Source organism: Balaenoptera acutorostrata, chromosome 2 (assembly GCF_949987535.1).
Source record: "Balaenoptera acutorostrata chromosome 2, mBalAcu1.1, whole genome shotgun sequence".
Taxonomy (NCBI): Eukaryota; Metazoa; Chordata; class Mammalia; order Artiodactyla; family Balaenopteridae; genus Balaenoptera; species Balaenoptera acutorostrata.
In genome coordinates, this window is record NC_080065.1 from 23,499,876 (window position 1) to 23,522,057 (window position 22,182).

Genomic DNA, 22,182 nt, shown 5'->3' on the forward strand with positions numbered 1-22,182 from the left:
GCATAAGGATCCCAGCAAAGCAGTCACTCATGTTTGGTCCTTGGGTAATGCAAAAGCACTAACAAATAAAGGTTTGATTTTCCTGGGTTTGTATGAAAATGCATGGACATTGTAAGAATTCAGTATGTCCTACCTAAAGTTGTTCCTGTAATCTACATACAAGTAGTGAATCACTGAATTAACTAAAGGCAAGATGTACCAGGGAAGATAAAGAGAGTCTTTGATGTACCAATTTCTTTCTTGGTATAGTGGTTAGAAGCACAGATTTTTGAATCATCGAACCCGGATCCTCAACCTGGCTATTATTTCTTTTCCAGCTGTAGAATCATAAACAAGTGATTTAAGTTTCATGTTTCAGTTTTTCTTGAACTAATAAAAAGGGGTAAATAAATATATTATGTTATATTATAATTACACAGATATGAAGATTGAGTTAATTTTATATTTTACCGTGTTTAGTCCATGCTGTAACACTGTGCCTGTTACTATTATTTTGATACTGTTGCTTTATTTTATTTAAATGTAGGCAAATCAGACAATCCATATTTATGTAATTTAATGAGCTAAATAAAGTCAGTAGCCAACAAAGGTCATGCAGTTAAAACAAACAAACAAACCTAGGTATGAAATCTCTTCTAGGCGCTGAGTGATTCTACAGTTGCATAGTATGGCATCTGAATTAGCTATATTTGTGTATAATCTTATATAATTTGATGGAAATATAAAGTGTTGGCATCAAAATACTCAGGAAATTAGTCTCATTAAATTTATTTGTACACCCAAGTGCCCATCATCTATAATTTATCTTAAAAAAAAACTTTCCTATAAGTGAGAAATTCTGTTTTAATTTTCAGAACTGACAACCAAATGATGAAAAACGGATTTTTGTTAAAATTCTCAATAAGTCATGGCAAAAAGATACAGTAAGCAGCAATAACTTCACTCTTTTGAGTGCACTTGGGATAGATCTGTAATCTTGCATAATAAATATCATATCAAATTCTCATAAATTTGATATTGATTACCTATATACATAATATTCTGAAACATCTTAAGAGGTCAAAGATAAATAAATACAAATAAGACCATCACTCAATCATATTATATTTTGTATGCAGTTTATAAATTTTCTCTCCTCATGAAATCCCAGCTCAGCTATTACATAAATGTGTTTGTTACTGCTTCCTGACTTCCACTTTTCCACCTAAGCTGTCTGCAAACATGTTTGTGACTCAGTGCTAAGTAGATCAGGGGCATGGTTCTATGAGAGCTGGATTTCTCTGGAGGCCTAACTCACTGTTAAGTAGGATGAGAAAAAAAATCTCCTCTCTCTTCTCTGTGATACAATGTGTGGGAAAGCAGCTACATATGAATAACAAGCTGTGGTCGTCTCAAACTATGTTCTAGAGTTGGCTCTTTCTGTGGGTTGGAATGTTTTGCCTGATCTCAGATGTTTAGTTGCTTTCTTTCTTCTTGAGTCCTAGGAACTGTCCCATCCAAGTACTAGAGCCAAGTCCTAGTCACCAGCTGGCTGACTGGAAGCCTGACCATCGACATAATCGCTTTTGTAAACTCTTTTCCTTTAGGCCTGGACCTTCCTTTCTGGTGTCTAGTTTTTGTTTTGTCTTTCTTTTTCTTTTCTTCTTTTTTGGGAATGGATTTGAGAGAGTCTTACCATACAACATTCTCTTCTGTATTAAGGCAAAGATGTTGGGAGCTGCTATTCAGTGCTCACCTCAGCAGATCAGCTATTCCTTAATCACTGATTCTGGTCTAGATGAAAATTAGTATCATAGCATTTTTCCAGAGCCGCTTTTTTTAAAGGCCATTTGGGCACAAATCTCATTGTCCTGGGTGTTTTTGCCAAGCCCTACAATGATCAGGTTCCAGTAATTTAATCTCTTCATAGACCTTTTCCATGGAGCCTATTTTGTTTTTCTGATGTTAGGGAAAGAAGGAAGGATGTGAGGTGAAAGAGACTAAAATATTCAAGTGAAAATACCAGGTGGATAAAATAGAGGTGATGGAGTATAACTTTTGTCTCTGTTAGCACAATGGAACATAGTGAAATTCAAGGACCATTGAACATTTGACTGCTTGGAGAGCAGGAACATTTGCTCTGGAGTCCTCATCCATGGTTGTTCATTTGTTCATATGAGGTACATTGCCGAGATTATAGGTATCTCCTGGCTTAAGGCACTTTTATTTCATCTTTTGTGGGCCATTAATGAATAGCAGCACAGCATCAGAGCAAGAAAAACAAGATTTGAAACACTGGTCATACTCCTTGAGAAGGAAGAAGGAAGGGGAGGAAAATCCTTATGTATGGAGAACCTTTATATGTTAGTCACTACTGAAAACATTTTATATATGACCTTATTTCTTAATTGTAGCACTCTAAGTATTGTATATGTAGAAACTGATGTCTAGAGGAGCTGAATTGTCTAATTTTATGCATTTTCAGTTTTTAAAATTATTCAGGCCTCCTTAGAGAAGTCTCTCCTATTCATGCTTCCTAAAATAGCACCCCTGCCATTCTCTAGTCCTTTATTCTGCTTTCTCTTCTGCATGCACTTACCCCATTGCCAGACACCATATTATGTATTCCTGTGATTATCGCTTTATCTTCTACACCTTCCTCCATTAGCTCATGTCCTTGGTTGGCCACTGAAGCCCTAACTCCTGCTTTGATCCTGGACAAAGGAGGCTCTCAAAATTATCTACTGAACCACCCTTAACCCAGGATTTATTTTTAACTATTAAAATATATTCCTTTTCTATTTAATTTTCTTGTTCACCTCAGCTTCTTAAAGTGCAGGCATTATTTCTTTGATCGTCTTCCTGACTTTCTTTTATTCCTCAATTTACTACCCTCCAGCTTCTTTGAAATGATTTCTACTAAAACCAATTGGGAAAGATCATCCACAATTACCCCCATTATGCTATTCAGCACTCATTTTATCTGACTTCGAAGCAATTGTCACGTTTGTCCTTTTTGTCCTTTTCTATCCTTTGTTATTCTGGTTTTCTTGTATCAAGTTACAAAAATAGATAAAAAATAGAAAAGCAAACATTAAAGGCACCACCAAAGATAACCCTCATCACCGCTTTGAAGCAATCCTTTACCATTTTTTTTTTACCTGCACAGAATATGCCCTTTGCTAATATCCTACATTGGTAATTTTGCTAATTTCCAACTTCATGAACTCTCCTTCCTTTCCTGCCCTTATTGCTTTTAGTAGTCTGAAGAAGATTTATATCAAAAGAGAAATTCTCCAGAAAACCTTTCACTGTAAAGGATGCACTCAGTCCTCCTTCCCCCTATTTGGAAAAGTGCTGCTCTTCTGTATGCCCATTAAATTCTGCCAGACATATCATTTCATATTGAAATATTCTCTCCCCTCCTGGACAGTAAACCACTTGTAATCAGGAATCAAGATGTTAGGGAACTGTTGACGGAAACCACCTGCCCTGGCCAGGCACAATAATAACTGCTTGCATGAGTTGTTTCACAACAGGAGATCTCAGTAAGGAACATGGTGCTGCCACTGAAACCTAAATGGGAGAATTCAAGAGGAGCCAAATGGAGGGAGGAGATGCCAGCCCATAATATGTCCCGCCAGCCTCCCAGAAACCCTCATGCTAAAACCCATCTTTGCTGAGATGCATGCACCACCAGGAAGTACCCTGAGTCAGAGCAAATATGAGCACAAACAAGATGATTGACCAGAGGCAACCGGGAAAGCTAACCCCATTACCATAAAACCTGAGACAGTGAGCCACATGGCAGAGCAGTTCTCCTGGGTTCCCTTACCCTGCTGCTCTCCGCCCAGATGCCCCTTCCCAATAAAGTCTTTTGCTTTGTCGGTATGTGTGTCTCCTCGGACAATTCATTTCAGAGTGTTAGACAAGAGCCCACTCTCGGGCCCTGAAAAGGTAACAAAACTTATTAACCTTCATGGGCTTAATTGCAAGCACAGTGCTTATCGGTGGAAGGTAAGCAATAGACTTTTTCTTCACTAATTGTTTTTAAAATTAAAGTCACTTGAAGTAATCCAGGATTCTGAAATAATTTCAACAGAGATATTGTTTTGGTAGTGAAAATACAATTTAATATCTGGAGCAAAAGAACCTAAAAGACTTTTGGAACTCAGTTTTCAGGTGCACCCCAGCCTTCTAATCCATTGCCTCTCTTTTAGAATCATACTAAGGTGTACATGTCCTATTAATGTTCACATATTTATATACCTCTAAAACCACAAGAGTATAATGGTAACTTAGATCAGGCACACAGTTATGCGTTTGTTAATTCCAACAATAATTGACTATTGCCAATGTTCCTGTGAGTGTAGGGCTCCCTGATCTAATCTCTCACTAACCTCCTTGTTGTTTGGTAAGATCCAACCACACTGGTCTTCATTTCTTAATATTCAACTTCCATTCAACATCATTCAACTTCCAACTCAGGGTTTTCCATATTCTGTTCCCTCTGCCTGAAGGACTTTCCCATCTCTTTGTGTGGTGAGTCTATTCCATCTTGCAGTGTTTGGATGAAATATCACCTCTTGAGCAAGACCTTCCCTTATCCTCTCCCTTGGAACACTTGTGTTCCTCTTTTGAACCAGAACTGAGCCAATACCTTGCATGTACAGAATTGTTTTCTTATGTATCATCTGCCTCCCCTGCTTTAATGAAAGGTCATAGGGACAAAAAACAGTTTTTTTTTTAACAATATTCATATGTCTTGTTTCTAAAATAATGTTTGGTGCAAGAGTGTTCTCAATAAATAATTTTAGATAAAAAAATTTCTGATTTCACTTGAACAGTTCCTCAGATAATATCAAAGTTTCTCAACCTCACCTCTGATGACATTTTGGGCCAGGTAATTCTTTGTCATGTGAATTGTAGGGATGTTTAGCAGCACCCTAGCTTACACCCAATAGATGCCAGTAGTACCTCCAGTTGAGACAAACAAACATGTCTTAAGACCTTGCTAAATGTCCTTTGGGGGACAAAACCGTCCCTGATTGAGAATGATTGTTATAGACCCACACAATAAATAAGCTAAACAATGAAGGAGGACATGTGGGCTTTCATTTGTCCTTGTCCCCTCCAAATGATGGAGATTTTTATCTTCCGCAGATGTACCATATTGGGAAATGTGGAATTTGGATCAATCTGTATGAAAGTTGAAGTTTTGACTCTACTTTTATAATATTGAAAAATAATAATAATACAGCAGTACTTGCACAAATCAATATTACTGAGCACATAAATGCAATAATGCCAGCCACTGAGTCAAGCGTTTCATATACCTTAAATCAGTGGTCCCCAACCTTTTTGGCACCAGGGACCGGTTTCATGGAAGACAATTTTTCCACGGATGGGGTTGGGGGGACGGTTCAGGCAGTCATGCGAGCGATGGGGAGCTACAGGGAGTGGCAGATGAAGCTTTGCTCGCTCCCCCAATGCTCACCTCTTGCTGTGTGGCCTGGTTCCTAACAGGCTACAGACTGCTAGGGGGTTGGGGACCCCTGCTTTAAATTATTCAGTCTTCCCACTCCATGGGGTAGGCACTGCTCTCCAGTTTTACTGAAAGGCACTGAAATGGTACCTTTCTACTAAAAGGTCGGTTCAGTGGAGCAAGGTGAAAAAGCTACTAAGTGAAGAAGACAGCATTGGGATTCAAGAGGATGACTCCACAGTCTGTCCTGAACTGGCCCGTATGGCAGCCACTAGCCAAGCCACTAACCCTCATGAAGCTATTGGCTGGAAATGTCATTAGTCTGACTTGAGCCTTGATGTAACTGGAAAATACTTAATGAAAGAGTGTATCTCAAAGAATTATGGAATAAGAGAATGTAAAACATCTGAATAAGTTTTATATTGATGATATGTTTAAAGGATAATATTGGGTTAAAATATATGATTAAAATAAATGTCTCCTGCTTATTTTATTTTTTTAATATGGCTGATAGAAAATTTACAATTACTATTGTGGCACACATTTTTGGTTTGCACATTTCTATTAGGCAGTACTAGTTTGTCCTCTTTATTATTTCCACCCTGAACCTCCTTTACTTCTTCCGTATATTGGGTATAATGATAATAACAATGAGTCTACACAAGTTAGTTGTGAGTTTCAGTGATGTGCTACATATGAAGGTCTTCACAAGCTGTGGAACTCCCTCCAAACCTTGGCTATTTAATGAAATGATATGAGAAATTAAAAACTAGTTTTTCGCATGTTAGGTGACTTAGACTATCAAGTAACATTTTAATTGCCATGACTGAGTGTTCCCAACAGTAAGATATGGTTGCAAATATTCATAGGAGAAAAGATAATTGAGAAAATAAAGATCCGTAAATTATGTTTCCATCTATAATTAAAAAATAATGAGACAAAATACAGGGTGCTCTAAAACTTCTCGTAATATATTGTGTTGTACATCTGGAGTTGGTCATGGACTTCAAACCACCTCTGCCATTACTTGCAGTTCGGCCTTGATGTCTATAATGTTCGTTTTCTCATTTGTAGAATGGAGATCAGAATACTGACCTCAATGAGTTGTTTTGATAAAATAAAGTAGGTCAGTAAATAACCTGATACAGGGTGAAATAAAAACGCCATTCAGAAAACATGTTATGCTATTGCTGTTTCTTTTTTAAATTATTATTACTATTATTATTATGTCAGGTTTGTGTAATGTGCCTACCAGATACCAACCACAAATTCTGACTTAACAAAAGAAAAGAAAGTAATTAGTGAATGAATTAATAAAGGTGTTCCAGTAGAAGAAAAATGATAAAATAAATTTTTATCAGATAGTTTCATCTTTCAAATGTCTAGTTTTTCCATTTAGTTAGAATCTATTAATTTGCTTATCAAATGCATAATTTTTAAATGGACTGTATTTTGGACACATGTGTATATATGTTCCTGAGAATTTACACTATAATAATCCTCTTAATGGTCATTTATTACTCATAAAATACTTTTTTCACAAATATTTTTGCACATTGTGGATTATGCAACCACTTAACGGTTTGTTCTCCTAGATTTGCATGTCCATTCTCCTGGCAACAGGCTCATGCTAAGAGGTGGTTAGAAATACATATAAAATGTGAAATTTAAATTGTAGTGCAACGAGGCATGTCTTTAGACCTGTTCTAAAAGAACTATAAAGATTTATTATTGGTTTGCTTTTCCCTGCCGATGCTAAAGGTAACCTGAAGTTGAAACCTGATAATTTGAAAACAGCATAAGCGAACACCCTTCTCTGTGTTTTGGGCCAAACACCACAGTAGCAATCCTGAGGAGCATGCACCTTAAATATCCAACAAAATATCATAAAAATACATAAGCATATGATGAGTCCACTCAAGAATATTCTCTCTGAATTCTATAATCTTTCCACACATGTGATTTTAGACAATTCAACTAAAATCATGTGTATAATCAAAGTTAGATAAAAATAGTACAAGAAAAGAGGTGAAATGCTTTTAAAGAGTCAAAATAATACAGTGAATTCTTAGACTATAATTCTTTCTGTGCAATGGCCTTTAGTATAAAGATATAAATATCACAAAAAGCTATTGCTTTTTACACTTTAATACTTTATCACAAAGTTATTTAAGGCAAAAAACAAACAAACTAAAATTGGGAGATCAATTTAGAAGTTAATACACAGCAAATGTTAAAAATTAAAAACACAGATCATACTAAAGCCTGTGTTTTATGCCACATTTCCTAACAACGTGAGATTCCATCTTGAAGTAAAGGGTCTTTTAGATTAGCAGGAAATTGGCTGAGTCTTGGTGGTGTCCACTGAGACCCAATACCATCCTCTCTAGCTGCATGCCTACCAAATTTGCATAAGAAAGGAGAATAAATAAATGTAATTATATGGTCAGAAGCTAATGGTTCTTAACCTCTTCTTGACCTATTTTGAGAATTTGAAGGTTTCATTCTAAACCACAAAATAAATCTATAAATAAATCAGAAATACAAAATGTTTTAGTATGATTGCCATTCCAAACACAGATATTACATGCAAGTCTGACACAGTGATATTAAATGGAAGTCTGATTAGTTTGTAAGGTTCCCCCTATGTAGTTCTTTCTGGCTAAGTTCTTACAATATGGCAAATTAGTTATTTTATTGAAAAATTTTACCCTCAAGTTAGAATCTTCTTTATTAAATTCTAAGTAGAAATAAACACATTCATTATAGAAGTATAATTTAGTTTTTTTTTAATAAAACATTTCCTTTGCTGACAGAAATAGTTCTTAGATGATAGAGTATATATATATGTATACGTATATATATATATAGAGAGAGAGAGAGAGAGAGAGAGACAGTATATATGTAAGCTTGCATGTGTATATGTATATATATGGAGAGGTTTTGTGATCATAGATCCCTCTGTCTCTGAATGAACTATGTTTGAAATATTTAACTTTTATCTCTTGATAACAGTGAATTCATCAGCATATACATTTTTTTTTCTTCATTTTTGTAGCACATTTTTGGTCTGTTTTAAATGAAATGATTGACAATTGCTTTTTCTCCTCTTTTCGTTTTTTACTCTAAAGCTTTTGCCCTGCACAAACACCATTAAAGACAGCTTACTCTGGGGGAAGCGCGGCGGATTGTCATTGACGTCTGTCAGCGTGATGTTGACCGTGGTGGTCCCCGATAAGCCTCCCATCTGGCCACCCATGTCTTTGGCCTGGATGACCACTTGATACTGCTCCCTGTTTTCTCTGTTCATGTTTGGTAAAGCAGTCCTGATGATACCTTGAAGAAAATGGAAAACCTTTTATTATGCTCATTAAAATCTCAATTATTAGTTGATTAAGCTCACAAATTGTAAATCCAAAATAGTAGTGATTTTTGAAAGATGAAAATGCTTTTGCTATTAATTTTTATTGTCTAGAAATTGTAAAAGTGATTCTATGTAAATATTTTCTGATTTGTGTTGTTTTTCTATTTCCTAAAGAATATCGTATGTGCTGTCTAGTGCCCTAAACCCAGATGCAAAAACATAAAAGCAGGTATATTCCCATTAGCTCGCTCGATCATTCAACTTTGAGTTCTTAAATCTTTAACTGTGGCATCATCACTCTTCTGTGAGTATTAATGTTAGGATTTTGTTCTTATTTTCCCACCTTTTTTTTTTTTTTTTTTTTTACTTATAAAGATCATAAAGACTACTAAATGAACAAACACTGATTCATGATTCCATGATTCCTGACCTGTTTCAGGTTCCACAGAGAAATATGGCTGCCCTTGAAGTATGCTGTAAATGACTCTGGCGCTGTTCCCATAGGAAGGGTCATCGGCATCTGTAGCTGTGACTTGCACCACAGAAGTACCTGAAGTATCCAAATTCAGCTTAGTTCTGCACAGTACCAGAAGGAGGAGCAAAAGCACTGGTTTTCATGGAAGACTTCAATGATTTTTGGCTTTAATAATGACCTCTTAAAGAAACATTCATATATAATTTAGATGAAAATAATACACATATAGCATATTATAGGTAAACTTTGAATTCAACAACATATTTTATTTAGCCAACAGGTGTATTTTCATGCATGCAATAGATAATGCTACAGTGTATCAGATTATAATAAATGCAGACACTTTACAAATGCTCGGGTTTGATATTTAAATTCATTTTCACATAATAGATTTGTTTTGTGAAAAGGGCATATCTAATCACAAAGGAGTAAGTATGCTGTTTTTTCTCTCTCTCCACTAATTAACTATAAAAATAATTAACATCTGTTCTAGAATATGATTTTATGAATAGATTAAATTCTAAATTTAGAAACAATCCAAGATGATCCCAAGTCCCAAGAACTATTAGAAGCTATTTAATAAAGTTCAAAATATATAAAAGGGCTTTATATTAAGGTGATTGCCAAAAGTCCTTGGGATTTAGTGAAGTAAATATTAAATAATAATCTCTGAACAATGCTTTTGAGAACTGCAGTTGGATATTTTCTATTAAAATTGTTACAAGGAAAAAATGTATCAGAATTGTTTCATCAGTTTATACTTCTCCCACATTTGAGAAATGATCTATTCTACTAAATCCAAATACATTACCTCTAAAAAATGTTATTGTTTTTTGATGTTTAATTTTCTGTGGTTCTCTATTTAGCAAAAACATGAAGTCAATCTTAACTTTCTTTGCCTACAAATACACCTTCCATTTATTTACATTGAAAAAGGAAGTCTATTTTCTTGAATGTTATACTTCCAGTTTTTTCAAGCCTTCTGTCTTACTGCTTCTGCAGCCTAACTTTAAATTCTGTATCAGTTTGTGATTAGCTGTTGATTTTCAACTGGTTTATTTGAATAAGAGATTTATATCAGCAGAGTTTTATGTATAATGGTTAAATTGAAAGGATGTTTTAAAATATTTAATATGAAGTGATAGAAAATCTAATTAACTCCAATGTTCATAACATCTAGGTAATCCAGACAAACTCTTTAGGCAAATTATGACTAGAGTATATATGTAAAGACTCTAGACTATGTTTATGGTGTTCTAAGTGTACTTATAATATATTTGGAGTCAGGACTTTACACAGCTGTTCTCCAAATCCATGCGACAAAAATTTGCATTTTCATAGTTTTCTACTGAAGGTCAATGGTATTTTCTTGGATTTTTGAAGGAAGTGTCTATTGTATTGTAGAAAGTTACAAACCCATAGGAAGTGAGAAATGCATTCATCCTTTCTTTTTCCTGACTCATTTCATAATTCAGGAAATTAAACACGCACTCTTAGCAGGGAATCAAATATGATTTCAAGTAATTGATCATAATATTTTAAGAATTTCTTGATAATTATTTTTTATACTTTTTGAATACCATCATAAACACTGTAAATGAACTTACCTACAACAGACATTTCGGGAACACTCGCCGTATAAATTTCCTCTGGGAACGTTGGTTCATTGTCATTGATATCATGGATTTTGATCACAAACTCAGACTCCGGTTCTACTGGCCTCAAAGTTCTTCTGTTAATAGCTTGTGCGCGTAGAGTGTAAAAGGCCTTTTCTTCCCTATCAATTCTTCTTGTGGCATGAATGTCACCTGTTTTTTCATCAATAATGAAAAGAGTACCAGCTCCATCTCCAGATAAAATATATTTGAGGGATCCATCTCCTTTATCTTGGTCTGAATGAAGCTAGGGGGAATAAAAATGAGCATATCCATGATAATGTCTAAAGATACATAATGCAGAAAGAATTCAAAGAAGGTCTCTCAAGTCACATCTTTGAAAAATGGGGTCAGTTATCTTAGTTCTTGAAATAAGAGTTGAATAAGTATGATCACACTCATCTATATGCTGTAAACAATAGGACTAGCCTTTTACATATCAGTGTGATTTTTATTCTAAATGGAAAAAAGTAATAAAAATAAACCAAACAAACACAGCTCCTTTCTTTGCTTTGCTTGGTAAATAACCATTTCCGTAGGCAAATAACTCCTGACAAAGACATAAGTCATTAGTCTTGATATGCTGGTGTAAACATTGCTTCTCTCATCTCTTTCTGTGAGTGGAAAATTCTTTTACTCTCATATTATGCAAGAAATTTACTTCCTGTAAACTTATTATTAATTATTGGAATTAGCAATATTTTAAGAACTTTAGACAGGCAAAGTTGCATGAGACATGGCTTCTATGTTAGAAACCCTACCCATCATTCTCTGATTCACATGAATGACAACAACTGCCCCAGAAATATTTGTGGGGTTCAGAACAAGAGTACAAATAGATGTCTATATAACACCTGCCTATATATTTTAAAGTTATAAATCAAATTAATAAACTGTAAAATAAAATATGCTCTATCTAGTCTCCTACCTTGTCAAATCTATCTTCTTAACAACTGCAAACAACTTCTGTGTAGAAACAATGCAATGTAGGGCAAGCCTTTTTCTTGCCTCCTTGCTTATGCCCACAACACTCATCTTCCACAATCTAGTCATCACGTCAAAGAGCTTGGCATGCATTCATGTGGATATATCAGCCTAGTCCACATCCCACCCCAGTGCTAACGCTTGTCCAGGACCCCATGTGTCATGGGCAAATTCCATCCACAATTGCCCTGTGGTGGATGGGGGATTGGTTCCAGGACCAATCTGTGGGGGATTGGTTCCAGGACCCCCGTGGATACCAAGATCCAAGGATGCTTGAATCCCTTACATAAAATGGCATAATGCAGTCAGCCCTCGGTATCCATGGGTTCAGCATCCATGGATTCAACCACCCATGGATTGTGCACTATGTTTACCACCTGCGGTTGGTTCAATCTACAGACACTGAGCCCACAGATGTGGAGGGGTGATTGTATATCCTTTTTTAACAGATGCACACTAGGCCAGCCCTCAGGATTAAGGGTACATATAAAAATGGGTAAATCTGGCCGTTGGTAGACTGACTTGGAGAAGAGACTCTCCAGGATCTAGAAGCAAGTTCAAGGATGTTTGGGCAGGGAATAATGGGTCCCAAGTACTTCAAGGATGGTCTGCAAATGGATGTGCGGGTTCCAGATGTGAATATCCCCTTGCCTGTCATGGAATTCATACCCTGAGGGAGAGACTTAGCCATGCATGCCTTTGTAAAACACAAGGATTGTAAGTTTTTCTCTAATTGTACCACCACACCAATAAATATTTTTTTAAATGCTAAGATCATGTTTCCTTATTTGCAGTAAGAGATTATGCTTTAAAATTTTTATTTTGCTTTTCCTCTGCTAAGAAATAGAAAAAGAATGTGTAGATTTTCTAAGTTTTGATAAAGCATATATTATAACTTAGATATCATCATGCACATGTTGTCTTTTTAAAATTTGAGGTATAGTTTTACAATATTGTGTTAGTTTCAGGTATACAGCAAAGTGATTTTGTTATATATTCTTTTTAAAATTCTTTTCCATTATAGGTTATTATAAGATATTGAATATAGTTTCCTGTGCTATACAGTAAACCCTCATTGTTTATGTATTTTGTATATAGTAGTGTGTATCTGTTAACCCCATACTCCTAATTTATCCCTCTCCCTCCTTCCCCTTTGGTAATAAGTTTGTTTTCTATGTCTGTAAGTCTGTTTCTGTTTTGTAAATAAGTTCATTTGTAGCATGTTGTCTTTTTTAATATTCATATAAAATATAGTAATAAATTGGAATAGGCATACTGACCTGTAGCTTAGAAAAATAAAAACTGGAGACAATATCCTTCCATTATGCAAAATATTATAGAGTTAGATATTTATCTAAGTAGGTTTGACTTTTGCTCTTTAGATGATTAAATCAACAAAAAATTTTATCTATTTACCTGTAGAAGTATTACACTGATTATATTCTCTTTAAAGTAGAATTTTGTTACTTTATTTGAAAGCTTCTTTTTCTTTATAGGAGCTTATATCAATGAACTTGGCTGTGAAAACATTTTTATGTGGATATCAAAATTGTTTAAATTAAATGAATATTTAACCCCCTTCCCCAATATATTTTATTACTGTTAGGTAATACAATATATATGTAATACAATATATTATATACAACTGCTGGGTTTACAAAAGCAGTCTATATTTTTGTTAATGGTTTGTAATAATCAGCATTTAGCCATTAAATATGGATCAAACTCCATTTTGCTGATTTTTGGATAAATAACTCATTATTACAGATATAATAGGAAAAAAACCCCAAATGGATACGTACTTGGAGAAAAAGATATAGAAGTCAGGTAACAAATAATTTTTTACTGCATTTTTAGCTATTCATAAACAACAAAGTAAGGTTGAGAAACAAGAAATATCTGCTTTTAACTAAACGGCTCTCAGAAGTAACATATGACTGTGTTGTCCAGGGAACTACTCTCAAAAAGTCACAAGACTGAAGCTTTTTAGTAACTGAAAATGCACAAAGTTGCTGGGAAACTTTCCAATTATATAAATGTACAATAATGTGGCAATTTTCCAAATGACAGATATAAGCATTGCATATTTCTTATTCTGTCTGGGAATCAAAATAGTTCAAGAAAAGATTATTGATATTATCAATCATCTGATCATATAACTTTGTGATTTGTACTGGACAGTTATGATGTTTATTGTCTATTCATTCAACAATTTTAATTGAGAAATATTTATTTACTCTCATAAGAATCAGGTAGTTCTAAAAGTAAATGAACAATTCCATCCTAGTGCTATGGAAGATTCAAACACAGTGTGTAATGGAAATTCACAGGATAGTCCCTAAACTAGCCTACAGGAATGAGTGAGGATTTCCTTAAGCATATATCACCTAAGTTACGTGATAAAGAATGAGTAGAGGTTAAAACCTGGGAATTATTTTTGCATTTTACAAATTTTACACCTCATAAAGAACACTGGATGAATATAGAACGTAGATTCAGAGTGGAGAAGGAAATAAGACAAGATGGGAATCATTAAGACCAGTTCTGCTCTTCTAATTGGTTAGACGTGCAAAAAAAAAGTTGCTAGTATAGTGAGATTTTAATTTTTATAAAGCTCAGTTTTGCAATATGAATCACAGCAGGATTTTTACCTTCACTTATACTACAGAGAGTGAAAATTAAATCTTGTAATTGGACCACATAGGGTGGCAGTTTCCGTTGGATTAGAAAATTGAACATGATAGTTGGGAATCAAAGAGATGAGGGTTGGAAGCTGGACTGTTGGTTTCGTGAGTCGGAAATGAGAGGATTTCTACCTTCTCATAATTAAGAGAAATGAATTAGATCTATGAATTTATAAATGTTGTTTTTAAGAAACCAGACATAATAATTTTTTCTTGAACTGTGAGAGCCTGCATAAAAGAAAAGAAAAAGCATTTTCTTTTCTTACAGAGGGAAACAATGGAACACTAACACTAGAATAAAAGGACAAAAATGACCATATTTGGGGGCTTGACATTAGTCTATGTTTATTGAAATATTATTTAAATAAACATATTTGAGAATTGGACAAGTAAAGAGACTGCAATTGATATATACTATGAGGCAGAGACATGCATTTCTAGATGTCCTAAGACTTGGGAAGTTGCTTTCTGCCCTAGATGAACCTGATGGGAGACAGAGTTAACTACTAAGGGGTATGATGATGATGTTGATTTTCTAAAAGTTACAGAAAGAGACCAATGGACAAAGTTCTTTAATTATAGTCCTCCGCCTAAGCTCCCTCTCTCTTTTTCAAGTTTCTCTTTATTATTGTAATTATTTCTTCTTTTGCATACTCTTCCCTCCTTACCCTGGTATTGTCTCTCTCCGTCATTCCTTGTGTGTGTGATAAAATTTTATTTTACATTCCAACTCATTTACTAAGCAATGATCAGACAGGGGTTAGTCCTTATAACTGTAGCTTTCTCACTACTCTTCCTTTTTTCATTTGGATATTAGTTATCAATACTTGGATTTATTAAATATTTAATTAAACAAAATTAGTTAGTTGTTTGTGCTATTGAGAAGTGGGATTATGGATCAAGTGCTAAATAACTTAAAGCGTCTACTCTGAAATAAATTTTATATTGATTTGACCTTGTGCTATTTTATTATGTGAGATATTAAGGTTTCTTCAAACATAGAAAAAAATATCAGATTATTGTGGCTTTAGTTCCTCAGTAACCCCTGTGTGAAACATTTGTGCCACAAATCCTTAAGAAGAATTTTATGTTAATACTGACCTTTTCTTTCCTTGAGGAAAGCCTATTAAAAATTCACAACCTGCTGTGTTCCTTGTAAATTCACAAGCAGATAAAGGACATGGCAAGGTACATGACAATTAATGAAAACAGAACAACTGGTTCTATGCACACTTAAAAGTCATTTTCCTATTATTTAACTTTTTAAATTTGGATGTGGTTAATTATAACTCATTTGCTTATATTGATTAGTTTAATAATTAAAACTATACAATCCACTGAATTTAAATAAATATTTTAACGGCCAATTATTTAATGAAAGCCTAGTAATTTTAAATGTGGCAGGTTTTTATAACATTTCATGTAAAGCATTCATTTTAATATATTTGTCTAAAATGAAGTTTGTAAGCTAAAAGGGGTCTTGTGGCTTATCTAGTCTAAGGTCATCTTTACTTTTAAGAGGAAAAAACTGAGATCCAATCAATTTTTTATCACACAGGCGTTAAATTAAGACTACACTTGAGGATCAGTGCTTTGTTGGTGGAACTTTTACTTCTTAATATCAATTCATTTTTATTTTTCAGTTTCTCACATTAAGCTTGGAAATACTATAAAAGCAATCAGAGTATTGATCTATGAAGTACAGGGAATTTAAGTAATTTGTTACCAAAAGGATAACTGATAAAAGGTTTTATCTTATAGTTTCTTCCTTGGCTGGAAGAAAAATGAACAAGTTTTAAAACGTAAAAAAACGTATCTATCAATACTGCCAGTAAAAGTCTGATTACTAGTTCAGAGGAATTTATGTTGCTGTGTGAGATTCTTTCTCATTCAGAATACTGATACACTTTTAGATATTGGTCATCGTTGGTATTTGGTTTGATCCCCAACACTGGGAAAAGACAGTAGAGAAAATTAGAATTATATTTGTAGAATCATATTAGGATTGTATTTATAATGGTTAGACTAGTTCTTTGAAGGATACATTTTGATAAATGAATCCAAAGGACTATAAGATACACTATCTGAGTTTAACAATTTCTTGTTTGTGTGTGTTCATTAACTTCAGAATATCAGAAATTGTTGAATAGATTTTCTAATGCACAGTGATAATTTTATGCCTGCTGTTCTTTCAAACAGCCAATATAGTCTATATTGGTTTTTTTTAAAAATCCAGAATATGGCTAATATGCTATGCTATTCTGGTACCATCATCATTAGCATTTTGCTCTAATTGCTCTAGTGAGTAACATAATATCAAATGGAAAATAAGGCATTGAATCAAGTAACTTTAAGTTTGCATCCAATAAAAAAATACCAGTGAAGATGGTCCAGCACCAGAAAACAGCTGAAAGCATGTTAAAGCAAATAAACACAATCTGGTCAGAAATAAATAAGTAGTTACTCATTTTGTTGAGACTAGGGGAAAAAAGGGAGGGTGGGCAAATCTTGAATTGGAGTGTGTGACATTTACAGAGTAAGATGGAGCATTATTTTAATATTAATGATATGGAAACATATACATTAATTTTTATGAATCCCAATGAAACAATTTTTTCTTCAAAAATAGAAATGGAGAGGAGAAATTAAGCTTATCTATCAATGGAATGGCCTGTAAAAACAACTACAATAATTTAAAAATACCCCATATATATGACTTAGATTAATAAACAATTTTCTGAACAATTTCTTTCTGGGACCAGAAGCAAGTATAGAGGATTAAATGATTGACGGGCAATGTTGTCTGTTTAATTTAGTGTCTGGCAAAAAAAAAATCAAGTTGTTTGTTTTCCACATTTGACAGAGTTCTCTGGAGCTCTCCCCCAGGAGTACAAACTCCAGGGGGCGTCCAGATTCAAAAGCTAGAGATTCCTCTTCCTGTTTGGTCTTCTGAGAGTGCAGCCCACTGACAGTTGGCCTTGTGCTTCTGGGCCACCCTGATTGATGAGTCCCATCTTGGATCATCCTGCAGTTTGGGGGGCTTTCTTAGACACCATTAGGAATTACTCAAGACCCTGCAGCAGGTCAGACTTCTTAGCAGAGAGTGCTATAAAATTCTAAAGACATCTCCTGCTAGGACTGCTGCTAATTCACATCTTACAGTGTCTCAACTCGTACATTTCTTTCCTGGTACTGTAAAGATACCAAGACTACATTGAAGGCATTTCTTTAAGTTTTCCATAAACACAGTTTTATAAGGCATTATCTGCTTCACGACCATAAATGGTATGCATAATACACAGTAGACACATTCTTTCTAATTATTGTATTAGTTTTCCTTTCCAAAGAGAGTTATTGGGGAAATATTTTAGAGAAGGTTCATATTCTTTTAGAAGCCTGGCATCTTCCTTCTATAGTTTTGAAGATCACTAAATTATGCAGAGTATTCCCTTGCAGTGTGAAAATGACATTGAACATTTCACACCTTATTTTCCCCAAAACGTGAAGTCTTCTTAAGCATCTTAGATTTATAATATGGGAGTATGTGTAAATACATGTCTAAAAATTGTTAAGTAAATGCAAAATATTTAAAATCAAGAGATTCATTTTTGATTAGTAAGGTCTACAGAAATCAGAGGAGAAAAAATAAAGGGTGATCATCTCTTTTTTATGGGCTTCACAGGCAGCTGAGAATCTTTCCTTCCTTCTTTTAAACAAGAAAGGTATAATGATAGGAGGTATGAAAGGAAGGAGAGGGCTAGGGATACCTATTCACTGAAGGAGTTTATTTAAATAAGTATTTTTTGAATCGGATTGAACTAAACTAAATTGAGGAGGGTAATGAGAATTCTGTGTGCCATTTTAGGACTTAGAAGTTTTGGAGATTTTGCTACAGAGGAAGTATTTGAAGCTGTTGAGTTTCTAAGTCTAATTCATAAAGATGCTTTTATCTTGAAAACTATAGACTGACAAGTACATAATTGGATGCCCAAAGGAGAAGGACTAGGCAGCTGCCTGCTGTCTCTAGAGGTTATGGTCAAGGCGGGGAAAATGAAAAGGGGTTTGGATCTTTACATTTGTTGGATTTTTTTAAGACACTGACTGAAATGGGAATCTGAAAAAGGGCTATGAATGCTATCCCCCCTCCAAATCGTGTGTGTGTGTAAAATACAAAAAGAATGTTAATATGCGGTATCAGGGAGTACAAATATAGCCCTAGACCACTAAATTAAAAACTTCTATTCTAGGTAGATTTTATATGTTTTTCCACATATACTCACACACACACACATACAAAAGGAATTAAGAAATCAAGGTAGATGTTCTCCTTATGAAAGGGGATTGCTCATTTGGTGGAGAAACGTTCATATCTTCATCAAATGAGGAAACCTAGACCCCAAACTTATCTGACAATATCATGCCCCTACAACTTGTGTCCTTCCCCACTACCTTGATTTATCCACCCTGAAAATTCTTACTCATCGATAAAGATCCTATTTATATCTTATCTCCTATATGAGGCATTTTTTCAAACTCCTTTGTAAGGCTGAATTGACCTCTCTTTCCTTAGTGCCCCAATTATCATGTGCATCTGTTTGTATGAATGTGTATATAGGTATTATATATATGTATATACATATAAAATTTTATAACCACTTCAAATTTTGAACTATTATTTTTATAAGTCTTTATGGAACTACAAATATATTTTGAGGATGAGAACCAAGTTTTCTATTCTTATGGACTCCTAACATTTCACAGTACATAATAAGGAATTATTTACTTGTAAAAGGAAATGGACATCAGAGTCAAATACCACAGACATGAGGAATAAAGAGTTCATTTTGTGCTACTTCTTTGGAAAGAAGTGAAATTCTTCTGAATAGAGTGAAATGGAATTAGAAGTCCATAATGAAAAGTGGGGATCAGCGATTACATTGAAAGTATAAATGTACACAAATAAAATCTTATTCTTCATATTGAAAAAGATTGGGGCTATAAATTAGCTAGAAATTCCAGTTAACTATGAGATGGTATCAGTGGGATATGATATATACATGGATTACCGGGAGACATATTTACATTTTTCAGTGAAGAGCCAGGGATAGAAATGCAAATCCAAATTTATCTCTAAAACCATATGGCAAGTCATTGTAGACGTCTGTAAGTTAATTAAGAGTAGGATAAGGTAGTTAGGTAATAATAGCAGGATGACATTCCCACTGACAACATATAGAACATCCAGCTGGACTACAGAAAAAGAAAAAAGTCACATTGCTAAGGCCAAATTGCTGTGTAAACAACAGGAACTGAATGGATTAAAACCTGGGAGGAGAGGATTGCTCAGAGGTGAACAGAGGACTTGCAGCTGCTTTTTCCCCAGGGGAATTTGCCAGTTCTGAGCCTGGATTTGGAGGTAAGAATCTGTGATTGTCCCAAGAGGAAGGTACTTCTGGAATAAAAGAAGTCGGAAAAGAGTTTAGAGTTCACATGGTAGTGGAGTGAAAATACTGGGGAAGTGAAGGTCCTCAAATGCATTGCCTGTCTTTCCATAAAACATTTGTTGAATTATGAGTCTGTAGATGGCTAAGGGCCAGGCTGAAAGCTTCTGAAGGCCAGAATGTAATTGTCACATTCCCAGAGACTGGTGGGTCTTAGGTTCAAAAAAAAAAAAAAAAAGACTCATGAGGAGGTGAAATTTGAAAGCCCTTCAGGGAATGTCGGGTTGAACCTGAGGATCTACAGGGACTTTGCACCTAGGAATGTTCAACAATTCTTAGTGCCTCTGTAGGCTAAAAATACAGACTCACAGATCTGGTCCCTTGAAAAATGGTCACTGCCAGAGAGAAGAGAAAGCAAGAAATGTGTTGTTCTTCATGCAAAGTGGCAAAACATACAGATTATTCCCTCCTGGAGAATTCTGTCAATTGTTGAAGGAGCATCAAGCAAATGATTAAAGATCTAAACTGAGAATTTCTGAAGGGCAAAACTAAGTATCCTGAAGAACTGGGGGGCAAAAGAGACAGGACCCACTCTCACTTGGAGGGTTCACCTTCTTGGTAAAGGGATAAACAGTGGTAGACGTAGGCTTACCAAATGGCAATTCAATCTGATCTTCCTCAATCCTTGATTGAACTGTAGTGATATATCATTTGCCTTATAACCAAAGAATCAGAACCAATAGGAAATCTATATTTTTATATATATTATATATATATATATATATCCATCTATTTTTCTATATATCTACATATTGTTTGGAGAATTTTAAGGAATTGGCTCATGGGATTGTGGAAGATACAAAGTCTGAAATCCATCGGGAAGGACAGCAATCTCAAAATTTGTAAGAGTAGATGTTGCAATTTTGAGTCATAAATCCACAGGCCAGGCCAGTAAGCTAGAAACTCAGGCTGGGTTTCTTTGTTACCGTTTTGAGGCAGAAGCCATTTTTCTTTAGGAAACTTCATGTTTTGCTCTTAAGGTCTTCAGTTGATTGGATGAGGCCCACCCACGTTATGGAAAGCAATCTGCTTTAATTATAGTTTACTGATTATAAAGGTTAATCACATTAAAAAAAAAAAAAGCCTCCATAGCAACGTCTAGATTAGTGTTTGACCAAACAACTGGTCACCATGTCCTAGTTGACACATAAAATTAATGATCACAGATGATAAGCAAATAATCCAAAAAACAATCAAAAAATTCTTTCCGGTGAAAAATAACCCATTATACATAATGTATGGTAGGAAAAGTTACTATCCATGCAAAAAGGCAAGATCATATAACCAATACAAGAGTAAAAACAGAATAGAAAAAGACTGTATATGATAAACATATTGTATTTAGCAGACAAAATTGAAAGATAACTATGCATAATATATTTGAAAATATAAGGAAAAAGTGGAAAGAGCAGATGAAAAATGGAGATTGAGAAAAGAATCAAAAGAACATTCTAAACCAAAAATACAATGCCTGACGTTCATAAATCTATAGACAGTTTTTACAGCAGATTGGATATATAGTAAAACACAAGGTTAGTCTGTTGAAAGGTAAGCAGACATTGCCATCAAGGAGTTAGGTATATAGAAAATACAAACCTGAAATTCAGAGAGAAAAAATTATGAGAAAAAATAGATAAGATCACTGGATGCCTGTGAAACAGAATCAAAAGTTGCAACACACATGAAATTGGATTCCCAGAACGAGAGAAACGAGAATGGAATGCAAATTATCTTTGAAGGAAAAAATGGGTAAGAATTTTTAAAAACTGATAAAGATACCAAGAAACAGATTCAGTAAGATCTGAGAAACTCCAAAAGGATAAATAAAAGTAAAACAACAAATAATCCCATTATAGTCATATTTTTGAAATTTGAAAACATAGAGAAAACTGTAAAAGTATTTGGGAACAAAAAAGATACATTAACTTCAAAACAGCAAGTATTAGTCTGATTGCCTGTTTCTGAAAAGACATGATGGAAGCCAAAACATGATGGAAAGATATCTTAAAGCAGTGATGGAAAATAATGAGCTACCTGAAATTCTACACTGTGCAA

General features: G+C 34.5%; 1 protein-coding gene across 2 annotated transcripts in view; it reads right to left on the bottom strand.

Moving 5' to 3' along the window:
* CDH10 (cadherin 10) overlaps positions 1-22,182 on the bottom strand; it is a 120,265-nt gene that overhangs the window by 45,987 nt on the left and 52,096 nt on the right. For both annotated transcript variants that reach the window (XM_028168033.2, XM_028168032.2), the window contains exons 2-4: positions 10,911-11,205; positions 9,259-9,378; positions 8,633-8,800 (exon numbers count right to left, since the gene is read on the bottom strand). In XM_028168033.2, the coding sequence (XP_028023834.1) occupies positions 8,633-8,800; positions 9,259-9,378; positions 10,911-11,205 (583 nt within the window). The remainder of the gene's footprint in view (positions 1-8,632; positions 8,801-9,258; positions 9,379-10,910; positions 11,206-22,182) is intronic.